The 17,921-nt window shown below is 44.1% G+C and overlaps 3 protein-coding genes across 7 annotated transcripts; 1 reads left to right on the top strand and 2 right to left on the bottom strand.

Annotated features, from left to right (window-relative positions):
* Positions 1-40: 40 nt before the first annotated feature.
* On the top strand, positions 41-1,827 carry rbm12ba (RNA binding motif protein 12Ba). Its single transcript, XM_083760998.1, has one exon. The coding sequence runs from the start codon at positions 48-50 to the stop codon at positions 1,815-1,817; it is 1,770 nt and encodes a 589-aa protein (XP_083617124.1). The 5' UTR covers positions 41-47; the 3' UTR covers positions 1,818-1,827.
* Positions 1,828-2,281: 454 nt separating this feature from the next.
* Positions 2,282-7,212, bottom strand: LOC310855839 (uncharacterized protein). Of its 4 annotated transcripts, none has more exons than XM_083760999.1 (8): positions 6,649-7,212; positions 6,397-6,548; positions 6,079-6,204; positions 5,304-5,352; positions 3,526-3,591; positions 3,049-3,422; positions 2,552-2,669; positions 2,282-2,438 (listed from the first exon to the last, which is right to left on the bottom strand). In XM_083760999.1, exons 1-8 carry the CDS (start codon positions 7,133-7,135, stop codon positions 2,395-2,397), a joined length of 1,416 nt encoding a protein of 471 aa, XP_083617125.1. In that variant the 5' UTR covers positions 7,136-7,212; the 3' UTR covers positions 2,282-2,394. The 4 variants fall into 4 exon arrangements, 3 of the variants coding, with proteins under 3 accessions (XP_083617125.1, XP_083617126.1, XP_083617127.1); XM_083761000.1 differs by having other exon boundaries at positions 5,307-5,352; XR_014569029.1 differs by having other exon boundaries at positions 2,300-2,438; positions 3,339-3,422.
* A 2,661-nt stretch (positions 7,213-9,873) lies between these two features.
* On the bottom strand, positions 9,874-17,717 carry LOC310855522 (uncharacterized protein). 2 transcript variants are annotated; one of them, XM_083760554.1, is made up of 12 exons: positions 17,485-17,717; positions 15,119-15,241; positions 14,101-14,134; positions 12,759-12,836; positions 12,535-12,674; positions 12,220-12,345; positions 11,809-11,854; positions 11,193-11,258; positions 10,738-11,096; positions 10,545-10,649; positions 10,309-10,432; positions 9,874-10,189 (listed from the first exon to the last, which is right to left on the bottom strand). In XM_083760554.1, exons 1-12 carry the CDS (start codon positions 17,485-17,487, stop codon positions 10,146-10,148), a joined length of 1,248 nt encoding a protein of 415 aa, XP_083616680.1. In that variant the 5' UTR covers positions 17,488-17,717; the 3' UTR covers positions 9,874-10,145. The 2 variants fall into 2 exon arrangements, with proteins under 2 accessions (XP_083616680.1, XP_083616679.1); XM_083760553.1 differs by having other exon boundaries at positions 15,119-15,242; positions 17,488-17,717.
* Positions 17,718-17,921: the final 204 nt, after the last annotated feature.

The following is a 17,921-nucleotide window of genomic DNA, read 5'->3' as shown; positions in this document are numbered from 1 at the left end:
AATAGCACCGTTTGTTTTCTCTACTTTCAGATCTTTATGTGGGGAAAATGACCACTATTATACTGCGGTTACAAGGCCTGGATGTGAAGGCCAGGAGTGAAGACATACGGACATTCTTTGAGGGACTCAACATCGCCAGAGTATGTATTGTAGGCGGAATTTTGGGAGAAGCGTTCATTGTATTCACCTCTGAGAGGAATGGGCAGCTTGCCCTGCATCGCTCTGGTACTTGTATCAAAGGCTCTAAAGTCACTCTGTTCACAAGTAGCATTGCAGAGTTGGAACACAAGATGAAGTCAAAGTTGGAGAAGAAAACTCGGCGCCCACAGCATTCTGCCAAGAGGCCCCGACCAACTTCTACTCCTGAAGATCCACCACCTCAACATTCACATCGATATGATGCAGTTGTGGCTTCATCTGAGATCTACTCTGCCATGCAAGGGCAGCTCGCTACCAATGAGGCAGCTAACTTTAGTCCTAACTCTGAGCGTACAGCTGTACTTGATGAGTTTTGGACACCAGGGGAAGTTATCGGTTCAAGACCAGGCTATGCCAGTGAGTATAGGACACCAGAGGAAGTTATCGGTTCAAGACCAGACTATGCCAGTGAGTATAGGACACCAGAGGAAGTTATCGGTTCAAGACCAGACTATGCCAGTGAGTATAGGACACCAGAGGAAGTTATCGGTTCAAGACCAGGCTATGCCAGTGAGTATAGGACACCAGAGGAAGTTATCAGTTCAAGACCAGGCTATGCCAGGCTATTTGGATTACCAGCATGTGTTACAAAAGAAGATGTCTGCAGTTTCTTCAAAGGGCTGCAGGTTCAGGAGGTAATAGTGAATGTGAAGTTGGGCCTTAAACGTGGCTGCCTTGTGAAGTTTGCAGGCTTCCAGGATGGACATGATGCGCTGGCCTTCAATCAACAGCACCTTGGCTCCTTCTGTGTGGAAGTCCGTGGCGCATCTGAGAAAATGTGGAACGGTGCTGTAGAGGATTGTGAGAAGCTCTCTAATAATTCTGACGAAATGTGTGAACCACCAGTGCCCACAGGAACAGAAAATGAACCCCACAGAAAACGAATCTGGGGTCGTATGAACCCCAAACGAGATCCCCTACAAAAAACACATGGGCAAAGAACAGCACATACGGTGAATTCCAAGAAACGCTTTGCAGACCGCCTACCTTTACAGTCACAAAAGTCTGGATCTGACCGTGCTTCCACAAGTAACAGATCCCAAACTATGGAGTACTGCATCATGGTCAGTAAACTACCGACAAACATAATAAAAACAGACGTGAAAGAGTTGTTTCAATGCAACAACCTCGCAAACAACAAAATATGGCATCTGCTTGACAGAACTGGCCAGAGGACGGACACATTATTTATTTTATTTGCCGATGCTGCCGATTATGAGTATGCATTGAATCTCAGTGGCTGCCATGTATCTTCTCAGGCCATTAAGGTCTCTGCAATCACCAGAAAGGACATGGAGGCCATGTTGAACAGTGCGAGTTTGGAGAAACAAACATGTTTATATGTGAGAAACATGCCAGCAAATGTGGATAAGAATCAAATAAGAGATTTTTTCCATGGATATACACTAAAGATGGACAATATATTTGTAATGCAAGACAGAAACGGCAATGGTATCGGGGAGGCTGTACTTCAGTTTAAATCCGAGAAGCATGCAACATTGGCTAAGAGCCTGCATGGTCGGATCTTTCTCGGGACAAAGGTTCTCCTGAGTGGCATAAATCTGAAGCAGATGCAAGACATTTTGGTCAAAAACCCCTTCACAAAGAGACAGAAATAAACTGTGGCAGTGTAATAGGATGCGATTGACCGCACAGTGCACACTGCTTCATCAGTAACAGCTTGTGCAGATCAAGTGCATTTAACCAAAACAAATGCTTACATTTCTGGGACATTGCATTTTGATATACAGTATACTTATTAGGCTCCATGGCGGTTTTTTGTATCTCAAAACAGATGCGGTACCTTTATCGTAATAAACCAGTCATCATTTTTGTTTGGAGGACTATCAATGCTGCAGTCAGAATGTGTGCAGATGCTTAAGCAGCAGTTAAATATAGATAGCCAAGTCACTCACTACTCATTTTGCACTCACTGTATAAAAACTTTTATTTATTTTCTTTGTATTTTAATAAAATAAATATTGGGAAAAAGGTTTGATACACTTTCAAATTATTTGAATCGGGAAGTGTGCATCACATCTTTAACAGATAGCTCTAACTACAAATGTTCTTTGTATGCTCAAAGTACACACATTTTTAAAAGTACTGTACATGTCAGAACTGAATATATATGCATTATAATCATGTTAACATTGTTTTTATTCTTGTGGCAAACATCTGACGAGTCAAAATAGTTCAGTTGTAGAACCTTGATGGGCCATCCGAGTACCTTGATGAACCTGTAAAGACCATAATGAAAAGTTAAATGTGACTTATTCCTACCATATACTGTATGCTTGGTTAAGGTAACATTGTAAACCTGCAGACTTCACAAAGACGATGCTTTACATACCTGAGAGGCCTCCTGAGTAGCGATCTCCAGCACTGGGCATTCTGGAGGGAGGTGATGAGTTGCCCAGGGAACTCACTGATGAGTTGTTCAAACTGCTGCTCATACTAAAAAGTTGAACCTGCAACAAAGAAAAAACATTGACAATTTTAGTAGACATTTTCACAGTCCATTCAGCTTTTGTACTTCAGAGTCCTTAGTCAAAATGTAAAAAAAGGTTAAAATGTGGATGGTTAGAGAACATGTTCCTGACACTGTTCTTGGTATATCTGGAGCAGAAGTGTCCTGCATTAGCAACGTTTCATACCGTGGATACACTCCTCAGCCTGTAATCGATCAGCACATCCGTTAACTTCTGTATCAGCTCTTGCACAATTTTGGCATCGCTCTCATTCTCTATTTGGAACGTATTCTGGACACATTCCACACAATTACAATTATATATATTCATGAATCACAATGTACACTGAAGCCATCTTTATGGCATTTATAACACCCACCAGAAAATTGAGCAAGGTTGACTGGAGGCTGCTCGAGTCTGGATCAAGTCTGGATACCATCGAGCCTGGCCGATCTGTTGGCCCATCCAACAAACTACTCCCCATTTGGCTGCCTCTGAACTCATCCGGAAAACGCCTTCCTGGGCCATCAACATGCCGACCACTCATCCCAAAGTCATCTCTTCTGCCATTATGTCCAAAACCATCTCCACCCCCATGGTGATGGCCGTCTGGAAACTGTCTTGGACCCATATCGAGTTCTGTGGAATCAGGTCTGGCTGCATATCCACCAAAACCTGGTTCTTGACGCTCACCCATTTTAAAGTTGGGCACTGGGCCTTCTTGTGGAGGAAACTCTCCAGGAAACCTGTCCCCTGTAAAAGTTTAATATATTTACTCATGCAATGTGGGAGAAAGGCAAAATTTACATATCTGTAAATATGACATGAGGAACATGCTTAACAATAAATTACAGACCTAGTCTTGGTCCATTCGGTCCCATCCCTTGACCCATTGGGGGCATCGCCTTAGGAATAACAGACTCTAAAATAATGAAAGACCAGAGAGACCTTCACAATAAAAACACTTAAAGGACCATGTGGGTGTTTTTTTATTATATTTTAGCCCATTGACAACAAATCAGGTATTATGACACCATCACAATTTTCAAACGCAGTTTCAGAACACCTTTCGGGTACTGGCTTTAGTTTATTGGTCCGACTGTCAGACCGACACCCTATCCAAAACCCTAACCGCACGAGGGAGGCAATGCATGTCGGGAGTGATGGGTGATTTCCGCATGTCGGATCTGCGCGTGCAGTGCTGTGCACCCCCATTTTGCAGCCTTGAAATTCTGGTTGCACACAGGGGGATAAACATCAAAGTGCTTTACAATGTATGCATCTCTCTCTCACACACACACACTAAGAGTTCAGTGCCTTGCTCATGACACTACTGTAGAGCGTGCAATACTTGGGCCAGCTGGGATCAATCCAGGAACAATCCAATTCATAGATGACTGATGCATTAAAGGAAAATGCTAGCCATTAGCCATACTAATATTGCTTCCCTGGAGCAATGAATGTTTTACAAACAAAATTAAAATATACATTACTTTACACATTTAATAATTGTGGTTATGCAATTCTAATTTGTATTGTCTGCCGAGCTGTGCCGACCTAGCTTCGCATAGCTAGCCTTCATCTGCCTTTGCAGTGCATATAGAGTGCCTGACGTCACTCGCTCATCCCCTGGTTCACGGAAGTTTTTCTCTATGGAGAATAACATTGGGTCATCATCGTGACGCAGCAGTAACATAACACAAGCGTTTTCTCTCAGTCCGTTGATTGTTCATATCCATATGAATGAAACGGCCTGCTGCCATGATGATTTTTTTTTTCAAACTGTTCTTATGAGGCGATCTAAAATCCCCCTATGGGGATTACAATGCAAATAAAATGTACATGAACCTGTGAATTTATCACCCTCTACCGATATTGACGTCAGACTTCGGTGCTTGAGTCTTGCCCCAGGCAGATTTAGGGCCGATTCATACTCCTATTTTACCGCTGTTTCGGCGCTGTAGTGCCGAAATGATTTTGGCTCGTCAGAACGGTACCCGCCCCCCCGAACCTCAAATGACGTCAAATTGTAGGCTCTACAGCGCCGAACCGACTTTTATTCGGCTCTAAAATAGGAGTATGAATATCCCTAAGTCTTGCCCCTCTGTCTCAATTGTGAGAGGACTTCACAGCCGAAGCAACCAGGGCCCAGTATGCAGATATGGGGCAGAGCCGCGGGAAAAAATTGAATGCTGAGAGCAACGAGACTAATATCCGTGATATTAGTATCGCTACGCGAGGCTAATACCGACCTCTAATGTTTGGTCTGGACTCTGGAGAGGGTGCTGTAGACTCTAGAGTAACGTGTCTCCTCCGATAAATATGGAGTTACCAGCCACTCAATTTCACCAGGAGTGCCCAAATAAAGTGGCCAATGCATGAAGAACATGACATGACCGCTGGCACCAGAGGAATCAAATGTGAGTGGGGGCATACACACACACACACACACACACACACACACACACACACACACACACACACACACACACACACACACACACACACACACACACACACACACACACACACACACACACACACACACACACACACACACACACACACACACACACACACACAAAAATGGTCAGCACTGAGCTGATAGTCAAAGGGCACTTGAAAGACACTTACGGAGGAGTCCTTTAAAGGCAGGGACATCACAGAGCTCTTTGAGGATAACCTAAAATCACAAAACAGGAATCAGGATTGGTTGAAATCATTGTTATATACAGTAATGAATGTGTAATCAAAGTATATTTTCTGATCAAGCACCAAGTTTGTGACGTGTCATTTTATCCCAAGAGAATGATCTTGTTGGCCAATGGCCATCCACGTAAACGCAATAAACGGGGTTTTCCCGCCGACCTCACACTGACCGCTAGGTGTGGCGCTTTTGCATTTGTTTTACTGAGAATAATAACTGAAATAAGTTTAGTGTTAGGCATAGTTTTACTGGGGTAAAACTTTAGGAATAGGGTAAGGTTTTGGCAGTTTTACTGAGGTTAAGGATCGGAATAAGGTTAGGTTTGACCGTTTAAGCATAGTTTATATTTAGGAATACCAGGCTGTACACCCGGGTGAGTTGGTAAAGGGCGACCACTCCAGTATTCGCAATAACTAGTAGAGGTGCATCCCCTCTGGCACCAGTCCATGTGTTCAAGTGTCCCTGATCTAAAAACGTAACAATTAACTGCTCCCTGGTAAATGCAGAGGACAAATTTCATGTATCATTATGTACCAAATGTACTGTCACAGAAAATACCACAAAGGAGAGGGGACCATAATATTGTATTGTTAAAACAATAATAATCAGATATAAAGCAACATAACATTTGAATGCTGTGCATGTGGCTGCATACAAAATTGCTGTATCCAAGCTAAAGTCTTTGACCCTGGTACCACTCACCTCGAGTTGACCCCTTCCCTCAGCCTGCTCAACCTCTGCTGCAATCTCTCTAATGCTCTTCCTAATTTTAGCGCTTCTCTCAGCATCTTCCTCTTCACAGGTGATCTTATTTGGGTATACATGCTTCTGTGGACACAACACCGCAAGGAACTGTTAACTACTTCTTGACAAACAACCGTAAAACAACCATATTTTGTTTTACTACAGGGATGGATAGAGGGGGTAAAAATGTGTGATTTTGTTGTCAATTTGTAAAATTCAAAAAATACAAATCCAATGTAAAAAGAAAACAACCAAATGAAGAAGCGTCACACTCACTATGTATTTGAAGCCATGTCTCCAGCCCTTGATATGGGCCAACATTTCATCATTTTGTAAACGGGACATGGCACGCACCCCACAGAGCTTACACTGGTAGTGTGGTGGGACAGATTCAGTGGGGCTGCGGTACTCCCGCACGTAGTGAAGTCCTGTTCATACACATTACACAACGAGCATGAGAAAAGTGTCTCAGCTAATATCAGTTGGAATACGACAGCTAGCAGGAACTGGGTTCTTATATAATATTACCAATGATTGGATCAGTGATCCCCTTCAACTGGTTGATCAGAGAAGACATCGTCGTGATGGATGCGCCTTTAGTGAAGACTGGGAGAGCAGAGCTGTCCATGTAGTCCATTCCCAGTCCCCAGCTGCGCGCTGGGGAGGTGCTCTGTGCGAGCTGGGGAATGGGCTCCGGTGGCCCAGACTCCTGGTCCTTGTCCTTGATGATAGCCAGGGATAGATCCGAGGTGAAGTCTTGCCTTTCGCGAGAGCGAAATAACCGTCGACGGAGGTATCTCGTTTCCGTATCACCGCAGAGGAGGCAGAAACCACCTCTTTCACGTAGCCCTCTGAGAGCGTGGTTGGGTCCCAGACAGAGGACACATGCTCGGTGTTTGTCTTTTCCTGACATCTTGGCCCCGCACATTTCGCACTCCTTCGGAGGAACGCGAAACTCGTTCCTCGTTCCGACCGCGGTCCTCCTCGCTCGTCGTTTTGCAGATGCGGTGGCCATCACTCACGACGAGGCGTTCAAAGCTGTAGTGTTCACTCTTTACTAGGGGTTCTGTTGTTGGCACAAGTGCTTCCTTATTTACTGTCGTCGACTCGTCACACAGTGACGCGCACAGCGGAACAGTCGTCATCAGGCGATGCCAGGCTGTGATTTTCTTTGGGGGACTACCTCTATGGACTACCTTTTTTGCTGAACCTGGGAGTCGATGGTCGCTGATGATGGGGCGCTTGTAATACGTTTAGTTTAGGCATCGTTTTTGTGAGTATTAGAGCTATAGTACAGTCAATCTATGGAAAAAGGTCAACCCCCCAAAAAATTGCAAAACAAAACCAAACTCAGCTGATTTTGTATCTTCAATATATCCTGAATAACAGAAAAAATCACACCCGTGTGAAGTGAGTGGTGCAAGTGAGTGTATAGATAGATAGAATACTTTATTGGCAGTTTAAGAAAATTACAGAAATTGACATCATTTTTAAAAACGCCAAATGGACTTAGACACAAAAAAGCCTTCGCTTGTTTCCATTGTGGTCCACTTTGAAACATGAAACTATACACATACATACTGTACAGACAAAAACAACCATGGAACATATAATAAATAATCCTTATATATAAGGCTGGGAGCTATATACATAGGACAAGAGGTACCCTGAGAGAATAGTCCTGAGCATGGGAGATGGGCTATCCAGGGTCGGAAGCTAACTATGACCAGTGAGTGTGTAGATGGAGCCATGATTTCAGGTCTTTCCTAAATATTGCAATAGAATTTAGGGATTTCAGGGCTGGAGGGAGTGCATTCCACAGAGTAGTGGCTGCGTAGAACTTCCGGGGTCCCGGAAGTTCCAGACCCACAGGAATGTGCCCAGGGTGCCGGGCACTGCCGGCCCGGTTCTGGCAAGCCGCTCTGTGTCCGAAACAGTACAGAAATGACAGAGTTACCATGTGGGGGTTCCCGGAACATCCAGACCCCCAGGAACGCGCCCAGGGGGACAGGCCGGTTGCAGCTTGCTGCCCCGCCTCCGAAACGGTTGAGAAATGACAGAGTTATGACATTTGTCAAGTTGGCTATTGATTTTTAATTATTACACTGATATAGGAGAAATAACATGGCAAATAGAATACGACTGACCGCGCAGTGCACAATGAATGATTCATCAAAAACAGCTTGTGCAAATGAAGTGCAATTAAACCAAAACAAATTCTTACATTTCTGGAAAATCCATCCTTCAATCTTCAACCGCTTATCCGTAGTCGGGTCACGTGGGCAACAACTCCACCAGAGTGCTCCAGACTTCCCTCTCCAGAGCAACATTAGTGACTCCCATCAGTGGGACGTGCCTCGAGGACCTTCCTAGGGAGACGCCCGAGAGGCATATAACCAGATGCCCGAACCACCTAAGCTGGCTCCTTTCCAGACGAAGCAGCGATTCTACTCAGTCTATCTCACGTGACTGAACTTCTCATCCTATCTCTAACGGAGCTGTCAACCACCCATGGAAGAAAACTCATTGCGGCCGCTTGTATTCACGACCTTATTCTTTCGGTCATGACCCACACTTCATGACCATAGGTGAGTAAGAACAAACATTGCTCTGTAGCATTGCCTTCTGGCTCAGCTCTTTTCGTCACAACAGTGCAGTACAGCGACTGCAATACCGCCCCTGCTGCTTCAACGGCTGATCTCCTTCTGTCCTCCCCTCACTCGTGAACAAAACCCAGAGATACAAACTCTGTTACCTGGGGTAATGTCTCATTCCCTACCTGGACAGCACTGTTACGGACCGCTTATGATTATTATTCTTGTATTTGGATAATTTGGGAATAATTGATAGGTTGGTGGCCTGTGTTATATTGTTTTCCTTTTGTGTTCTCTAAGGTCATGAATGGAGAGTGTAGAGAATGGGTGTGGTGCTGTCACTTGAAAGCAGGTGGCTGCAATCATTGACAGGTCCTACCTGGACCTGCCCCTTCTTCCTCATTGGTTCCCAGCAGCTGGGTAATGGCCCTGCCATCTATAAAAGTGCTCAGTCTGTCCTGACTGCCTGTGAGGATGACAGCTTACTTCTGCAGCAGAGACTCCATCCCGCTTATCCTCCACCCATGTTGCCCTTTCTTTTGTTTGCTTTGGTATTTAGTTTGAGTTAGTTTGTCTTCAGTTCCTTTGAGTAAGTTATTTTGTTATCCCAGTTTCATGTCAGTTCTGAGTTCTTAAGTAACCTTTAGTATTTACTCTTATTTTGATAGTCAGTTCCTACATTCTCATACTTTTGTATTTCCCTATGTAATGTGAAACCCTGCTTTACCATCCTGTAGGGGTGTTTGATAGTTTTGTTTGAATTACATTTATTGTATTTTTGGTTAGTGTAGTGAGGTTAGTATAATTGTATTTGTTTCCACTCTGTTAGGGACTTTCAATGTAGTTTTTGTCTGTCAAAAGGAACAAATCTTTCTTCGTAAAAGCTCTCTCCTCATTATGTTATCTCCCCCTACTGTAGACAGGGGGTCGTAACAAGCACAATCCATCGGTTTCCTGCTGAGAACGATGACCTAAGATTTGGAGATGCTGATGATCCTCATCCCAGCCGCTGTACACTACTGTGAACCGGTCCAGTGAGAAAATACACCATGGCAGTGTTTTGTATAGAGTTGGGGCACCTTGATCGTAATAAAACGTTATCGTTTGTTTAACCATCAGCCTTTAAAAGCCCAAATTGCAAAGCAATTTCATTCACTAGTATGGAATAAAGTCAGTTTTTTATTTTTGTATTTTAATAAAAGAAAGTCTTGGGAAAAGGGTTCAAATTATTCCAATTAGGGAAGTGTGCATTACATTTTTACAACATTGTCTCAAACTACAGTATACACACATTTAAAAGAACAAAAAAACGAAACGTGTGAATAAGTAAAAGACAACATGGCACAGGTACTGTCCATGTCGGAACTCGAATATAAATGATGTTAACAATTGTTTTGATTTTGAGGCAAACATCCGATGAGTCAAACTATTTCAGTTGTAGAACCTTGGTGGGCCACCAGAGTACCTTGATGGACCTGTAAAGACAAATTATAATGAAAAGTTAAATGTGACTTGACGATTCGTAACATATATGCTTGGTTAAGGTAAAGTTGTAAACCTGCAGACATCTGCACAAAGACGATGCTTTACATACCTGAGCGGCCTCCTGAGGAGCGGCCTCCTGAGTAGCGACCTCCAGCACCGGGCATTCTGGAAGGAGGCGATGAGTAGCCCAGGGCACTGGGTGAATTGTTCAAACTGCTGCTCATACTAGGAACCTGCGACACTCAAGGAAAACCATTGGCAATTTAGTAGACAATTTCACTCTATTCCGTTTTGGTTCTGATTAAAATGCCTATGGAAATGTCCTGCATTAGAAACATTTCATACCGTGGATACACTCCTCAGCCTGTAATCCATCAGCACATCGGTTAACTTCTGTGTCACCTTAAGCACAATTTGGGCATCGCTCTCATTCTCAATTCGGAAGGTATCCTGGACACATTCCACACAATAAACAAATACAATTATATTCATGAATCACAAAGTACACTGAAGCCATCTTTATCGCATTTACACGTACCAGGTAATTGAGCAAGGTTCCCGGGAGGCTGCTTGAGTCTGGATCTGCTCCCAACAAGCCTGGCTGATCCATTGGCCCGTCTGTTGGCCGATCCCCCAACAAGCTACTCTGCATTTGGCTGCCTCTGAACTCATCCGGAAAACGCCTTCCTGGGCCATCAACCTGCCGACCAAAGTCATCTCTTCTGCCATTACGTCCAAAACCATCTCCACCCCCATGGTGATGGCCCATGCCATCTGGAAACTGTCTTGGCCCCATATCAAGGTTTGGGACATCTGGTCTGGCTGCAAAACCACGAAAACCCGGTTCTCGACGCCCTGGGCCTGCTTGGGGAGGAAACTCTCCAGGAAACCTGCCCCCTGTAAGATTTCAATATTTAATATATTTACTCATGCAATGGATGAGAAAGGCTCAATTTACATGAGGAACATGCTTACAATAGAAAAAATACAGACCTAATCTTGGTCCATTTGGTCCCATCCCTTGACCCATTGGGGGAATCATTTTAGGAATAGCAGACTCTAAAAATTAAAGACCAGAGAGAAACTGAATAATCTTGCATCTGAAACATTTCACAATAAAAACGCTTAAAAGGTGATGTGAGTATTTTTGTAGGTTTTAGCCAATAGTGTCGCAGTCCCGCCCCTTTTTATGATTACAAAGAAGAACAACAAACAAACAAATGTTATGAACATTTTGCAGCCTTAAAATTCTGGTCGTACACGGGGGAAAAGGTTTCTATAGCTACTCAAAGTGCACACACACAATGTAAGAGTCTAGTGTCTTGTTCTTGACACTAGACACGCAATACTTCAGGCAGCTGGAATCAGTCCGGGAACAATCCAATTCATAGATGAGTGATGCAATGCATTAAAGGAAATGTGTGTGTGTGTACTAGTCTGTCAGTGCCTCTACAGTTTGGTCCGGAGAGGGTGTTGTAGACAAACGTGTGTCTCCTCCGATACATATGGAGTCACCAGCCACAGGTGACTTCAGTGACAGAATGCACACAAACACACGCTGGCACCTGGCAAAAACACTGGTATGGTCCCTTGAATGACAGTAACTTACGGAGTCCTTTAAAGGCAGGGACATCACAGGGCTCTTTGAGGATAACCTAAAATCAGGATTGGTTGAAATCATTGTTATATACACAGTAATGAATGTGTAAGCAACATCAAGTATATTTTCTGATCAAGCACCCCCCCTGGCCCCAATCCATGTGTTCAAGTGTCCCTGAGCACACTTGAACACTAACTGCTCGCTAGGCGCTGTATTAATAGCATGTAATAGTCAAGACTGGTAAATGTAGAGGATACATTTCATGTACCGCATTTATGCAATGTACTGTGACAGAAAATAGCCCAAAGGAGGGACGTTATTATAATAATGTATTATTATAAATATAAAGGAACCTTTGAATGCTGTGCATGTGGACATGCAAACAAACTTGCAAAAATCTTTGATCCTGGTGCCACTCACCTTGAGTTGACCCCTTCCTTCAGATTTCTCAACCTCTGCTGCAATCGCTCTAATGCTCTTCCTAATTGTAGGGTCTTTCTGGGCATCTTCCTCTTCACATGTGATCTTATTTGGGTGTGCACGCTTCTGTGAACAACAACACCGCACCAACATTGAGGAAGTTGACCTGTATTTTTCTTTTGTCATTTACTATAGGGACGGAGGGAGGTATAGAGGGGGTTAGTGTGTGTGTGTGTGTGTGTGTGTGCGTGCTGTCAATTTGTACAATTCTAAATCCAATCTAAAAAACGCAACCAAATGATGTGTCACACTCACCAAGTATTTGAAGCCATGTTTCCAGCCTTTAATATGGGCCAGCATCTCATTTTGTAAACGGGACACGGCACAGAGCTTACACTGGTAGTGTGGTGGGACAGATCTAGTGGGGCTGCGGTACTCCCACACGTAGTGAAGGCCTGTGCATACACAACAAGCACGATTAAAGTGGCTCAGCAAAGATCAGTTGGATATGATATACCAGGAACTGGGTTTTAACTTACCAATGATTGGCTCAGTGACCCCCTGCAACTGGCTGATCAGAGAAGCAATCGTCTTGATGGATCCACGATTATTGAAGACTGGGAAAGCAGAGCAGCATATAAGTTCAAAGCATAGATGCAAACAAAGCTGGACAGCGGCTTACAAGCAATTGACAAGTGAAACCACAAGGTTCACGTGAATCACCTAATCACCGCGATTATTTAAAAACTAAGAGGGTAATCCCAATGAGAACATGGGCACCTTGTGGACAAGTTCAACACAGCCAATGGCTGAGGAACCTTGTATGAAAGTGGACATTGCAGTAGCATGTACCATATAACTCCTGTTGATTTAAACTATTTATTAGGAACCCCTCCTTGAGATGCACCATCTCGAGGAGATCCTAGACACAATAATGTATACACATTTAAATGTGCAATGTAACAGGTCCTTTGTCCACTGAACAACAATTAGAAAGACAAGAGGGAATATGAACAGGCATCCTCTGCAACCCCTCACATAATGCCCAGAGTTATGAGACCTGAATCCAGCTCCAATGATGGACTGACTTCATCACACCCATCCACAGAACCAAACGCTCTGCATGGTTACTGATGGCAGTCCGGTAAAAAAACTGTCTGTATTGTTTAAATTACTCTGGTAAACCAAGAAACGAGGAGTTCAGTAGAATTCAGGAGTAAGGGAGATCACACAATCACTCAAACCAAACCAGTATGACACAGGCAACTGGGTGAGGAGAATGGAACACTGTTCAAAAACAGGTAAACAGCGTTTTAAATATTTGTGATAAACAAAACAAGACGTATTCACGCAGCCATCAGCCAGCATGAAAAGTGCACTGCATTGAAGATTATGGTTTAAGAGTAGGCCTATTCACCAGCCATCATCACAGCAGATGCATGGTTGTCTGCCATCATGCCAAGCTGATTAAAAGTCGTTTCCAGCACAACAGTTGCCAGGAACGTTAGAGATGCTGTGGCATTGTTCTGTTCAATAAGGTTGGCATTTCTAAGGTTGTTCAGTTTAATAATAGCCAAGAACCATTTAAAACGATGAACTGGAGCTATATACACAATACAGGACTTTAGCAAGACCACATAAAATATCTTGCACATACTTTTAAATCAGTGGAAAACACTGACCTTTATTCTACAGCCATGGGCGGCACATCAGCCATGGGCGGCACATCATTAAACCCCACTTCTGAGAGGGAATCTCAGGAATGGTGAAAATGCCAACAAGCCCATGATGAGCTGACAAACTAGGCAATGACATACAAGTCTCTGCCTTCATCCCTCATCATTGGTGACGGTACCAACACCGTGTGGAGCCAGTACTTACCTATCTCATTAGAATGCTTCATCTGTTGTTTTCTCTGTCAATGGTGAGAATTAACCCAAATGGAGGAGAGAGACACACACATACAAGCATTAGTGACAGGATGAGGCTAAACAGAGGTGTGGACTCACATCCCTGTCCTCCACATCTTAAAAGCAATGGAGGGTTTTTTGCTCATCCACCATGTGCCGTGCCCTGCCCTGCATGAAGCAGGGGCACATCAATGAGACATGCTCAAATGCTACTGTTACTGATTAAGTTGAAGTTCTCTTTACGTGATGTATGACAGAGGAACTTATTAAATTATAGACTTAAAGATATGATGAAATATTGAATGCAGTGTAGTTCCTGAGGCAATTCCCCTTATGGTTATGGGGCACCCAAGTAGTGCTGGGGTCCTGCCCACCACCGTGGAGACCTCCACGGTGCCACAGGCTTGGCTGGGCGCTCCGACAAACAATTGTCTGCAGTAAGTGCAGTTGAGACCATTCTCTGTCGCTGCATGCCTGCGACTCCTACAGGTGGCTGGGGAGCCTATAGGGAAGCAGAAGTGGTCCTCCGCACACATTATACCCTCCCAGTGAACAGAAGCGGCTGCCGACATCATGTGTATCGGATGTCTACACCTTCCTCAAGACCAAACAGTAGTGGTCAGCAGTGAAGGGAACTATACACATGGGGGAAATTGGCATTAACGACTTAATTGGGAGAATAATAGAAGAAAAGAAAAGTAGATGTCCTCTGTCTTTATGCTGCCAATAATAGGCTCACTTGAGCGGCAGGGTAGTTACTAGGGTACCATGGGCTGCCAAAGGCTCATGCCACTAGCACTGCTGCCCCAGGCATCAGAACAGCATCAGGACAAACTAGCCCTAGAATTACTGATATTCCATTATCAGTCATAGAACACAAATTTGACTTTGCGTGTGTGTGTGTGTATTAATAATTATTATATGAATTATAGATAGTTATTATTGAAATTATAATTAAATCGGAAAACCTGCATTGTGAGAAAACCTACCCCGCCTCGGATTTTCCTCTTCATCTGATTCTGTGAGTCATCTTGCTGTCGATTCTGGGTGGGATGACTTCCACTTCCATGGCTCCATGGTCCAGGTTCCGCTTCCATGTTTTCCATCCAATGCTGTGGGATCAAATAAGTCTAATTTTAACAGCCACATTAAGATTAACAATAACAAAGTCAGCCTACTATCACTAAGAACAATTTGTCAAGATTAAAGGACTTCCATATCTGCAAGATTTTGAAAAACGTGTACAAGCATTCATCTTCAGTAGTAGACATCAAGTCATCTGCGTTATTAGTACAAAATATTCTAGGTGAAATAACTGTTAATGTCAGGTCGTAAATATTCGGGGTGTCTGAGCCAGGAGGATCAAATGTGACATCCTCCCTTTTCTGCTGGAAGTGAAGAGCCCATGGTCGTGCTGTGCTCTGCCAAAACGCTCCAACGTGTTTGTCGGACGGACCCTCACATATCCTTCATTGCACTCGGGAAATGGTGTGGGAGGATCTACCACACAGGCAATGGACCATTATATATGGGGTTCGCTGTGCCTATGAATAAGTGGGGCCTGGCAGAGCTTCAGCAGACTGACAAGTTGTGGCAACCACACACACATGTCCACCTGAGACCATCTTCTGAGGATGTCTGGCCTGGGGGCTGGGACCAGAGACAGGGTTGGACATTAGATGATTATACACGTCACAAAAGAAAGAAGTAAAGGGCCTCAAAGTATTCCCCATGGGACCATAGTCACCATACCTATGTTCCCCAGGTTCTATGTTCGCCACCCTGCAAAAAAGGTTATTTGTTGCCGTGCTAGCTGCTGTATAAGGAGCCCCTATGCGAGGCCTAGCCCCTAGGCGAGCATAAACATCACTATTGCTAATAGGGAGTCAACTAATTTCTTACCGGGCGTGCTTCAGCGCCTGTTAGCACATGGCTAGGACACGGGTCCCGTGATGGCGGGTGCTCGTAGTATGGATCCTGGGTGGTATTCACCGGACTCATAAGCGTTATTCAGTCTATTTTCGGTGGTGAGGTGACCACCGAACTACAACATGACGTCACTGAGCCACGGTGAAGAGCAAACCACCGCTCTCCCCAGCCCTTCTCTCCGTTTTACTCACCACCGCTCCACGTTGGTCACCTCACCACCAGAGCGGTGGTCTCCTCACCACCGAAAATCCAGACTATGGAGTCCCAGGCAGTAAACACACAGATTGTGTGGGTCCATACCCAACATGTTGTTGCCACACTGGTCGGCGCGGCATTTCTTCTGTGTGACGGTGACGAGCAGACGCTCCAGACTCAGCCTTGTTGATCTATGCAAATCGAATGTGAGCGTATGAAATAATACTCGTTTAGCGTCAAAGATTGAATGCCTCCCAATATGTGAATTGCGAAGCATTATAGTTTAATATAACCTAGCCCTAAAGTAAATGAGGAACATAGAACCTGGGGATGACCCCTTCCCCTTTTCCCCCCTGTGCCGACTTTGTTAAGGCACTGGCACACTGAGGGCTCAGATGCTATATAATAGATGCCTTTATGAGCCCTCAGTGTGCGAGTGTCTATATTGCCATTGCCAAGTATTCCAGGCGCCCACTGTGTTTTGGTAACCAGGCAGACACTTTTTGAAACGCGGACGGATGGAAGGGATCAGCCTGCTCGGGCCAAGAAGAGAGCAGGTTCAGGGTCCTGACGACGATATCGGCCTGCATGGGCTCTTAGTGGCGGTGACGGCCCTTTGATTAATTGAAGTATTTGACAGTTTGCAGAATTACAGTACATTTCAAGTACAACTCAATACAAAAACTGTTAACTGTGAGTGGATGACACGATAAAAAGCATTACACTTGTTTACAATAGGGCCCACCATTTTCAATGAATCAAAACATTTTTAGAGCAGTTTTGAAGTAGTCAAGGGCAGGGATTCGCATGTCTTAATGACTGTTGGTAGGACGTTCCACATTTTGGTGGCATAGGAGCGAAATGTTGAACTCCCTCTGGTGTTATGGGTGTGGACAATAAGGAAGTATTTAGACAGGTACATGGTATCTTGGTGTATCGAATGTTGTGGACCAGACCCATTGCAAGATGCTGTGCTCTGTCGTCAACCCTAAACCAAGTAGTAAAATGACCAGTTTGTTTTGGGAAGTCTGCTTAATTTTTTTTCGCTGTTAGGATGGCGCAGTGAGGCCTAGCTTGAAGATAATTAAACTCGATCGAAACTAACGAATGAGTAGCTTGGAGCTAACCATCTTACTGCTAGATAGTACATGTTGTTAGCTTCGGCAGCTAGCAGTATAAATTAGCAGGCTGTTGATTAACAACTATCGACAGTAATTTAGCAAATACAAACCATATAGCCTCTTCTCTTGAGCCTGATTCTTGGTGTGGAATGGATCGAGGTCTTCCGGCAAGTAACAGACGTTAGCGATCTGTTAGATGTAGATCAGTCTGAGAGATAAAGTTAAGATGTAGAACAGGACAGAAATGAAGTGCTCTATCTGTTGCTGCTTCACCTGCTTGCTAGCCTAGCCACTATATTACTAGTCGAGCCCTTTAAGGTCGAGCCTAGCTAAGAAGACGCAAGCTAGCGAAACAAAACAATGTGAAGTAGGCATAGAGGACCATTTGAGGTGCCCGGCACATTTGCCATTTTAAAAACTAAAACAATAAACAAAACTAATTTCGAGCGCGGACACACAAAAACAAGATAAATAATGTGAATAACATTAGGAAAACAATGGAAATATGCAATGTTATCAACACTGATCAACATTGCAATGATTCAGG

This window comes from Protomyctophum parallelum (assembly GCF_964188405.1).
Source record: "Protomyctophum parallelum genome assembly, chromosome: 3".
NCBI lineage: Eukaryota > Metazoa > Chordata > Actinopteri > Myctophiformes > Myctophidae > Protomyctophum > Protomyctophum parallelum.
This window is presented reverse-complemented; position numbering and strand designations above follow the sequence as displayed.